At 45.6% G+C, this 10,738-nt stretch overlaps 1 protein-coding gene across 2 annotated transcripts; it reads left to right on the top strand.

Annotated features, from left to right (window-relative positions):
* The first annotated feature begins 1,291 nt into the window (after positions 1-1,291).
* LOC148660098 (telomerase protein component 1-like) lies at positions 1,292-8,023 on the top strand. 2 transcript variants are annotated; one of them, XM_088634126.1, is made up of 6 exons: positions 1,292-1,407; positions 3,540-3,720; positions 4,076-4,277; positions 5,383-5,535; positions 6,319-6,393; positions 6,934-8,023. In XM_088634126.1, exons 1-6 carry the CDS (start codon positions 1,386-1,388, stop codon positions 7,057-7,059), a joined length of 759 nt encoding a protein of 252 aa, XP_088490252.1. In that variant the 5' UTR covers positions 1,292-1,385; the 3' UTR covers positions 7,060-8,023. The 2 variants fall into 2 exon arrangements, with proteins under 2 accessions (XP_088490252.1, XP_088490251.1); XM_088634125.1 differs by having other exon boundaries at positions 1,294-1,407; positions 4,070-4,277.
* The last annotated feature ends 2,715 nt before the right edge of the window (positions 8,024-10,738 follow it).

The raw sequence follows: 10,738 nt of genomic DNA, 5'->3' as shown, positions 1-10,738 counted from the left end.
CCTGTGACTGGAGAAGCTGGCAAGGGTGGTGGGAGAGCTTCTGGTTCACAAAGCTCATCTTTTTATGTTTTAGGATGTGGGTATCGATCTCACTACTATTCTCTTGCAAAGAGAGCGATACTACCATTTGTGCTAATCCCCTATTGAAAAACCATGCAATACCTACTTCCCCAAGTAATATCTGACAAAGAATTTTAAGATAAGTACAAAACATCACTCATGATATTTCCACATTTGTATTTCCATTCCATCCGTAGAAAGTGGAATATAAAATGTTTTCATATTCAGGCGGCTGCGTGTTAAAACGGGTTTGGAATGAAGAGATCTGTGACAACTTTCCGTGTCAAGTTTCCCCAAAGAGACCTAAAACGAAAAGTCATGAGCCTGGACATACATTCCAATACTGTTTTAAAAAACAAACAAACAAGTGATTCGCCTGTCCGGATGCGTTCCATCTCGGGGCAGCCATGAACTGTGCCAGCAGCCACGTCACTGGATCGTAAAATGAAGAGTCTCACTCTCATTACTCACATTTCATATCAGAAACGCAGCCACTCTGTGTACTGAGTTGGTTATGACGTTTTTCACCCTTGAAGGAATAAGCGTGCTGCCAGTGTACTGCAGCAGTGTTGGTGTACAGATGGAGAGAAGAAAAAAAATGACAGGTAAAACAATATGCCAACATATTTGCATAGAAAATGAAATGTCAAGTAACGATATGGCTTACAGGTACGACTGAGAACTTGAATCTGTTGGTTTTGGTGTTGGGGAGTCGGTATCTGCGTGTGTACACTGTCCTCGGTTTTCATTTTAAGTACATTTTGCACTTTTATGTTTGAGTGTTTGTCTCTCACTTGGAGGTGGTGTTGCTGTCAGAAATGGACAGGCAGCGATTGCTGTACAGACTGATGCGTGCAGCTCTTGAGTAACTCAGTGAGATGTACACTGACAGGCAGCACAGTAGTGCAGTGGTTATTGTTGTTGCCTTAGCACTGGGTCCCTGTGTTCAATACCCAAAGTGTCATCTGCCCCAAGCTTGGATGTTCTCCCTGTGTTTGCATGGGTTTCTACTGCCTGCGGGTTTGCCTTTGCCAAAGATTGGCGTCCTGGCCGATGGCGTGCCCTGCCTTCCACCCGTTGCTTGTCGGAATTGGTTCTGGCTCCCTCGCATCCCCGAATGGGATAAGATGGATTGATGGATGTATCCTGATTCCTGTCGGTCACTTTGGAAAGGGTGTGTAAACATTCTCCGGGCATTGTACCTTGGCGGCCGTTTCCAGATTTGTGTGGCTTCGTCAATCAGCCTCGTGTTTTTCCCGTCTCTGCAGGAATCCGTGATCCGCAGCCGACAGTTACCCTTCCGCTTCCTGTCTGCCTACAAAGTCATGCTGGTGCTGGGCCAGGCAGGTATGTTGGCCCTTCTGTATCCCATGGGCACGTCGGCCTCTGGTTGCCGTTCGTTGTGTCTACGGGGTCGACTTTGTCAACATCTGTGGGGCGGGGCTGTGGCTCTGTGGATCAGGATCTGTGCCTGTGGCTGGAAGGTTGCTGGTTCGAATCCCACGGCCAGCAGAGTAATCCTACTCCATTGGGTCCCTGGGCAAAGCCCTTCACCCCGGCTGCTCCAGGGGTGCTGTATGAATGGCTGACCCTGTGTTCTGACCTCCAGCTTCTCTCTCTGTCTGTGTGTCTCATGGAGAGGAAGCTGGGGTCTGCAAAAAGACAAATTTCTAATGCAAGAAATTGTATATGGTTGATATATATGCTGTATAAATGGCTGACCTTGCGCTCTGTCCCCCAAGAAATTGCAAAGGGCTAATAAAGTGATCTTATCTTATATTTCTTTTCCAACACTGTATGAATGAGTACACTCATTCTCTCTCTTGATTGTGTCCCTACGCTGCCATCTAGTGGTGGCCCGGACACATACGGGACAGCTCCAAAGGCAGCAGTCGTGAGACAGACCAATGTCTGTGAAAAGACAAATTCCTAATGCAAGAAATTGTATGTGGCCAATCAAGTGATCTGATCTTATCTTATCTGGGTATTTCCAACACCTGCTAGTTTCTCTCTGTTCAAGACTAAAAAATGTTCTGGCCATTTTCTTGCCTGTCAGCATAGGACGTTCGTAGCAGTCCCAGAATGCATTTTGTGGCTCTTCTCCTGACTGATTACAGAGCTGCAGTATTATTTTTACATTATTTTTTGGAACATGGTGATCAAAATTGTAACTGTGTGACAAAAATAAAGAATCACCTGTAAATATATATCCAATACCACGCTGTTTCATGACCCCTCTGGACAATTCTGGTTCTCTCAGGTGCCATCTTGTACCTCCAGCAACCCTATTTACTGTAGCTCTTGCAGAAAATGCCCGGCTATTTATATTGGAGAAACAGGAAGGAGATTGGGAGACCGCTTCAGAGAACACGTCAGGGCTGTGAGGATCAAAGATCTCTCCAAGCCCATAGTTTCTCATTTCACCTCTGACGGCCATGATCACACTGATCTCTCCATCTGTGTTCTCAAAGAGGGGTCTCTCAAATCCTATTGCAGAAAGACATCCGAAACCAAAATGATCCTAAAACTAGGATCACGCCTTCCCCCTTCTCTCAACGACAGACTTGTTTCCTTCTAATCCTCTCTATTCATCTGCAGGTTTTGACTTCACACCTCTCTTCACCTCTCTGGACTTCACACCACCTGAGTGCCCACTCTGACCCCCTCCTGCTCCCGCCTGCTCCCCACTCCCGGCTCTTGTCCTCCCCTGCCTTATCAGCTGCTGACTTTCCTCTCTCTCACACCCGAAGAAGGCACCACAGCCAAAACGTTGTTTCTTTTCTTCCGTTCCCAGCATGGAGTCGACCTTTACTTGTTCCTTTTGCAGCCTAAGCATGCTGACGCAGCTCCCTGCTGGAAGTACGGAAAAATAGACATCTGCCTGTTACGAACCCTGGCTCCCGGCAACGGAGGAGGCAGAAGTAGGCGTAGCCCCGATCTATCAGTTCACCTATCAGTTTTCCCATTCACCACCACACCCCCGTCTCATCCTACTTAAACACCTGTCCTTCCCTAACTCGTTGCTCAGTATTGGTTTTCCCTATCGAGCTTCCTGGTTGCGCTTCTTCTACTCTGTGTTTGTCTTGGATTTCGGCTTACGGTTTTTCCCTTTGGACTTCGGCTTTTCGGATCTCGGCTTGGATTGGTACTTTCGCTCTGTTTTGGATTTCTGGCTACCTCTGGATTCTCGGATTGCTCTACGGACTACGACTTCGGATTACTCTTCGGCTTCGGTACACGTTCCCTTTCGGATATCTTGCTTCCCCTGGACTCTCGGCTCGTTCCTACGATTACGGTTTGCTTTCGGATTACGACTTGGCTTTGTTCGCTCCTGCAAGTGGGTTCACTCACTCGTTCGGTCCCTATTACCGAACTCGTAACACTGCCCTGGTGGCTCAAGCAAGGAGTTGCGATGTGCTACAGTACATCGCAAAAGTGAATTGTCCATATCTCATTCTGTTTACTTGCTTCTTCTGCAGCAAAGCCGTCCGATGGCTCTTCTTCCATCTTGAAGTCCATCTTGAATCCGTTGCCTAAGGCCCCTGGGTGTAGGGCGATGGAATGGGACACCACCAGACGGCGGAGACTCAGGGTGACACTCGGGGTGCACTTCGTGTACAGACTGTACAAAAAGAGGAAAGCCCTGCAGCAGAAGGCGAGGTTAGCCGACATGGACACCGGTCCCAGACTGGCTCTCCTGAAAATGGGGCTCCATCAGATGCATTGAGCTTGCTCATCTTCCTGATGAGCTCTGAAAGAGAGCTGTGGGGGAACCAGGGCTGTCGGCCCCGTTTTATTTCTTGTCTGAAGGCAGACGCGGCCTTTATCGATCTGCCAAATCCAAACCTTCACTTCAATTATCAGCACTTCATTGCATTTTGGGATAGCAGGTCACACAAATTCTGTTAAGAGTCTGTTCAGCCTGCAGAACAGAAAATTCTATACAGATACAAATCAATGCAATCTCTGTTTGTTTTCTTCTCCTTTTTTTCCCCTCTCTCTGCTCCAGTCAGAGGAAGTACAGTAACCAACTCCTGGGTAGATACCGAGAGGCCCTGGAAAAGGCTATCCAGATTTCCTGCAAGCACAACATTCCTCCGCTCCCCGGGAGAACGCTCATTCATTTTCCCACGGAAAATAAAATGCATCCTCCCTGCAGGGGATCGGAGGATATCTGCTGCCCTTTCAGCTCGGAGGAGGAGAAACTGACCCCTACGGTAAAGCAGGCTGGCGCAGGCATCATTGATTAGAGCAGATGTTTTCTGCCTCATCCTCTAGAGGGGAGTGTTTTCGGGGGGCCTCCTGTGTGGTTCAGCCAGTCAAAACAGTTGTCTGAGTGGAAGGCAGGGCTCTGTAAGCGCAGGTTCAAGCCTGCGTCGTGTCACTAGTCATGACGATGACCAGGATTCCCCGTGCCCATCATTGTACTACCAAGGGAAGAGGGCGATAGTTTGACCAGGGCTTCTTGTTTACCAGTTTAGCGGCTCAGCTAAAGCTTGTCAACCTGAGGCGAGGCTGGGTTTTTCCTACAGTTCAGTCATATCTCAAGTTAAGAGGAGCCCGGTGTGATTTTGACTCCCACCCTACATGGCCCTACAGGTCTTGGGAAGTGGGTGTGGATGAAGAAAGTTTCTTGTTCAATGGTAGCTGGTAGTAAGGCGGGTTGCAATGGAGAATCCTGGAACTGGAAAGTATAGCATTCTGTGTGAAAAGGAGCACACTACTATCAATGCATGTGACTAGATAAAGCAAGATCATGAATAATTCCCGACTGCCAGGGTTGATGCAATAGTTTCTGTTGTATGAAAACGGCAATCTACTCATTGCTTGCAACATGTGGCCTATTAAAGCAGAGAAGAAGGAGTTCCCCTTCAATTTTCTGCAAAAATACTTTTGATCTCACAGTTTTTGCCCAATATTGTACCTCACATGGTGGCAGATAAAAATAAGACAAGAACATAATAAAACAATAAAGACTAAACTCCTCTTTCCCAAAAACGTATCCTCCTCCGACAAGCAGTAGTCAAAGATGAACCATATTGTATATGCCACACATTTCTCCATTAGCCTCGCACTGTGCAACAGATAGTTACTGTACATGCAGCCTGAATGCAGGAAGACAAACTTAAATGGGCTTCTGCCCACCTGTTCAGTTTGTTTTGAAAATCACAGTGGTCTCGTGAACTGGAAAAACAGGTGGCTCGGTGTGACATTCTGGAATTGTCAGGTGAATTTGCTTGGCGAGTTCCTGGGGGTCAACAGGTCCTCGGATCTTGAAGTCGGTGTGGCTTTGATTCTTTTGATTCCTTCTGCTCTCTGCAGGTCAAGGAGGTAGCAGCTTTGCTGGGGCTGATGATCGCCAGTTCCTGTGAGTACGCTCAGATGGTCCTCCTTTCGTACGAAAACTGCAAGGCAGTGGAGCTGCAGGCTGACTCGTTATTGGACAACATCAAGCATGTGATGCAGCAAATAGAGGTGAGGGAGCCTTCTGATTGGTTAATGTCAGATACAGTAAAATACGTTGGCATTGATGAGATTGTGATAAAGCACATATCCAGTAAGATGATTTGCTGCAGGACAAATATTTTCCAAAACTCCATTTAATGTTAAAGTCCATAATATCCGTATTTCTTTTCCGTAATAGGTGTGACATCTACATGAAAAGGCATATGCCGATCACAAAGTTTGTAATAGAATATTATAAATACTATAATAATGCTAATATTAAAGACTGTTGTAAACACACTTACACACACAGAGTAGTGCACCCAAACTGTGATGCACACATGAGGGTCATTAGATTTCTTATAGGAGGCAAACAGTTCTCAACCCGAAGACATTGACTTTTCTTTTTTTTTGCTGCAGCAGTTGTAATATTCAGATAATATTGAGGGCAATTCCTGAAATCAGAAGAAAAACAGACCTTGAATGACCTGAATCAGTCTGTAGCTTCTCTTGGTTCTGAGAAATGATTACATGAAGACTTTTCCTGATAGCTCTTTTTTTGTAAAGCAGGCATAGTTTTCAAAAAGATCATTTGCATGCTCAAGTAGCATATTGTTTTCATCTGCTACTTTTATATCTGCAAATTAAGTTATAGTATAACTTCTATTGTGCTGGAAATAGATGTATGCAGTTTTATCTTGTCCTCCATTATCGCAGCTTATCGCTCTTAATGGAGATTTATGACTATAAAAATATGGACTTTGGATTTTTTCTCCCTTCATTTTATATTCCCCATTTTTGTCTTGTCAACAGAAATTTGATGAAGATTCCCCTAATGAGCCATCCTTCTATGAATATTTCGCTGGCTACATGGCCCAAAAAGTCAAGGTAAGCTAATTGTCACATCGGAGCCCTCTGTGTTTCACCCTGCCTCTCGCCTGTCTCCGTCGTTCCCAATCAGCAGTGTTTCTCACAACGTCCACATTCGTTGCAAACCAGAAGATTGTTTTACACCTCTTCATGCTGGAGCGAAAGCCTTGTGATAACTCTACACAGTCTCTGTGGTTAAAAAAAATGGCATTGCTGTCTCCCTAGCTACAGCAAAATACAGCATTTCTTCTGAGTGCATTAGTGTAAATAATGAAGTCATGGTCTATCCATTGCGCTCATTCCTAGATGTTAAAAGACCAATAATAAGTTTATTACACTCTTTATTTTGTTTTTGTTTAAGAAGAAAGACAGCCTCCAGAATTTAACCTGTCCACCTCTGTTGTAAGACAGACTGCACATTTAAAGAATGTTTTTTTCCTGGAACGCAGATATTTAATATAAAGATCCTGTGGAACGTTACAGTGCTTGTAACTTGTCAGCCCTGTAGGTTGTGGATTTTACTATTAAAAATCACTCTGGAGATCTTTTGATTTGCAGTTTGACACAGTCATATTTCTGGAGGCGCCGACATCGGAGAGAGAGGTAACCTATGCCCTCCATCGGTACAAGAAAGAGGTGAATTCTGAAGCTCTGGTTGTTAAAGTCTTCCTTAGCGAGAGGTAAGAACAGGTGCAAAAGTTTCTTACTTTTTTTTTTAAACCAAGCGTGGCCTTCACACGCCGAAGCAAAGACTTTCCCATCCTGGATGCATCATTTCCGCAATAAGAAAAATGCGAGTCCTTATTCGATTTTCATGAAAAAAAAACGAGCTGGTGAATTTTAGTGTGCTATAAAAATCCTACAATTTCCATCCATACATTTTCTAACCAGTTTATCCAATTCACGTTCATGGGGGAGCCAGACCCTATCCCCACAAGGAAAGGTCACAAGGCAGGGTACATCCCGGGTGGGACACCAGTCCTTGGCAGGGCAAACGCACAGACACAGTCCTGCCAGGACATGTTTCCTAGATGACCACCATGCAAACTCCGCACAGACAGCACCCCAGACCTGGAATTGAACCCGGGGCCCCTGCGCTGTGAATCAGCTATGCGGACCGCTGTGCCACCCATTACCACGATTTATGATGCTATAATAGTTTTCAGAGTCAACATCATAATTACCCATGGTCATAAATTTTATTGATTGACTTTAGATGTGTTACGTGATTTACAGTCACTCTCGGCATTATTTGCTTTAAATAAATGTTGACGGTCATCAGTGTATCATTGCTACATGAGAATGGCCAGGAACACTGGGACTATAATGAACAGGATACACTATGCAAATATTGTAAAACGATCCGTCCCAGCCCCAAGATAAACTGGCGGTGAGTTCAAGGTAGTGTCAGTGGGACCTGGTGTCCTCTTTTCTCCTAGGCATGGTCTCAGGATTCCCTGATCACCTACTGCTCAAGCCCTGGTAATGTCGATGCTTAGATCCCCTTGAAACTAAGCCCCAGGGCATGTGCAATTTGGGCTCAGCATTAGCACGGTGTGGGTATGTTCCAGCAGCCAGCCAAAAAAACAGTCCTTTGTTACGCTGGTATGATGTAGGGCACCAAGAGACAAACACAGACCAATTTTCCCATCCGCCACTTGACCTACCCACATGTCTTTGGACTATGGGAGGAAACCGGAGCGCCCAGAGGAAACCCACATGGAAGACATACAAATTCCACATGGGAGGCCGCTCCGGTTCAGAACAGCTCTCTGCTGATCATCTCACCGAGCCACCTGTATTAATAATGCTAATAAACTTTTGTGCTCTGCAGAACTATATAAATGCCTTCTTTGGTTTATTATGGTTAAAGGTCAATGGTTTGCCTCAAAGTAGAGTGAAATCTTGAATAATGGAATTAGAGCAACACAGCGAAGCAAAGCGTGTACTGAGCTGCAGTGCAAATTTACTGTGTTGTACGGAGGGCAGTGAGCAGAGCCTGCAAACTGGTTCTAATCTTCACTGGCAGCCAGTGCAGTGATGTGCACACAGGAAAACTGCATTTCTCTTTAACCGTTTGAATACCACAGCAATGCAGAGGATAGAGGGACATTCCCTTGAGTTACGCTGATATCAGCATTGCTAAAATTAAAAACATGCTGGGCTTATCCAAACCTGCCTATCGAAACCTTTCCTTCTTCCTCTTTTGAGCCGTTGACAGTTCCCACCCTTTTCTACGTATCTTTCTACTTCTGTCTCGCCCTCTTCATAGCCCTGTTGACTTAAGCGCTGTTTTTCAGGAATCTGCCCCACCCTCTGTTGTACTAGCAGGTGTGTGAGCGGCTGGACTTTGGCCTTTTTTTAAGGACCCAGCAGGAGCTGATTTCATGCTGAAAATGAGAAAAGAAAAACGCCCAAATGTTTCAGCTGCGGGTTCCTTTTCAAGTGCACATACTCTCACTACCAGAGCTTCACCTCCTTCTCCTTACCAGCAAAGGGGTGTAGGATACAGATATCTGTTCTTCTCAGGCTATCTATTAATACCATTAATATTTTTAATATGAATAACTCCTTAAATGTATTTAGTGTTTCCTGGCACTTGACAGGTAAATGGGGACTCCTCTTCCAGCAGTAACCTTAGCTTTCCCAGGAGTCTCCAGATACTGACCAGACTAACACCTGCTGGGCTCCAGTGGGGCAGCCAGCTGTGAGTTACAGGGGGGGGTACGGCTGCTGGCTGTATGTGATCGAAGGGATCTGTAGGGATCACTCCAGGAATGAGCGGCTGCTTCTTGAGAATTCTGTCTTTAACCGGGAAAGCTGCATTTCCATTGGGGAAATTGGGGCAGTGCACAGATAAGATAAGATCACTTTATTGGCTGTATACAATATCTTGTATAAGGGATTTTGTCTTATTTCCCATACCTGCTCTCCATGAGACACACAGACAGAGAGAGAAGCTTGGGGTCAGAGCACAGGGTCAGCCATTTATACGGGAGCAGCTGGGGTTAAGGGCCTTGCTCAGGGGCCCAAGGGAGTAGGATTCCCCTGCCAGCCACGGGATTTGAACCGGCAGCCTTCCAGCCACAGACACAGATCCTGAGCCACAGAGCCACTGCGCCACCTCAGATCAACCAATTGGGTAACATGTCAGCTGAGGATGGCTCATCGTTCTGCTGGCCTCCGTTCCCATAGGCGGCCAACACCTTTCTGTGGCTTACAGCTGAGATTCGGGTTTGCTTCTTGCCATGGCACGTCCTTCACTTTGTCATGCATTTCCCATAGAAAAGGTGGGGAAGGTTAGTGAACCTCTGCTCTTAATCAGTGCTTTATGCTGCCTTATATTTCCTTGCCTGTATATCATTCAGATAGGAGCAGGCACTGTCACTTAACTGGCAAGTGGAACAGAAGTCAGAAAGAAAGCTCCCACGACCCTCTGTGTGCATAAATGCCTTTTACAAGCCAGATTAACCCTTATCACATCATGAAGCTTTGGTAAGAGGTGTCCATAAAAATGGTATCCATTTTATTATTTCGAATTTGATGATCGTGTAAACATTTGCCGTCACTGCCTAGACAGTGCAATGGGAAAATATGTCTAGATAAGAGGTACCGGGAGCACTCCTGTGCTTGAATGATCCATGACGGGTGAAAACCATTGAAAACCTTTAGTCTTGAAGAGTGAAGACTATGAAGGAACCTGGTTCAAATATTCAAAATCCTTAAAGGCACTGACAAAGCCAACTCAGTGGGTTTCTGCAGAATCAGCAGTGAATCGCAAATCAGAGGACGAAGGTAGAAATAGGAGGCGCACCTTGACCCAAAGGGTGGCGGGAGTGTACTTTAGACATCCAGTGATTACCAATTGAAATGGAGCTGCTGCTTCTTCTAAAAAAGAACAACAACAAACCTCTCAAAACAAGTGAGACGTGAGATGGTCGTCTTAATTTCCTCTGGCTCATTCAGTCTGCTTTTTCGTGTTGCAGGTTCATCGCTGAAAGACCCTGGAGGGTCTTCCAGGCTGCTGGATCATGTGGAGCAAATTGACAGGCTATACCGCATCCCTCCAGAAGATGGTGCCAAAGAGCAGATGGCAAGAGTCACCGATATCTGCCCGTTGCTACCCACGCCAGCAGTAAGGTACAGCGCATCGCATGTATTTCTATTATAAATTAAAAGCTTCCTAAAGACCCAGGCAGTCCAAGCCTCTGCCTGCTGTATGCGTCTTCCTATTTTCATACAACCTGAGATAAGTCACTGAATAAAGTTGAAAAGCCCAGGTGAACTAAACTGTAGGATTGATCATTAAAACATTCTGTGAATTATGAACTTAATGTGAACTTCATTAAAAAAAGTTTGCATA

This window comes from Lepisosteus platostomus, chromosome 6 (assembly GCF_059453375.1).
Source record: "Lepisosteus platostomus isolate fLepPlt1 chromosome 6, fLepPlt1.hap1, whole genome shotgun sequence".
In the NCBI taxonomy this organism is placed as follows: domain Eukaryota; kingdom Metazoa; phylum Chordata; class Actinopteri; order Semionotiformes; family Lepisosteidae; genus Lepisosteus; species Lepisosteus platostomus.
This window is presented reverse-complemented; position numbering and strand designations above follow the sequence as displayed.

Bases quoted from the DNA above. Each gene is read 5' to 3' on its own strand.
- LOC148660098 (XM_088634125.1), top strand. From the start codon at position 1,386: ATGCTGGTGCTGGGCCAGGCAG. The intron at 5,536-6,318 runs GTGAGGGAGCCT...TCTTGTCAACAG, and splicing joins ATGTGATGCAGCAAATAGAG to AAATTTGATGAAGATTCCCC. The intron at 6,394-6,933 runs GTAAGCTAATTG...TTTGATTTGCAG, and splicing joins ACATGGCCCAAAAAGTCAAG to TTTGACACAGTCATATTTCT.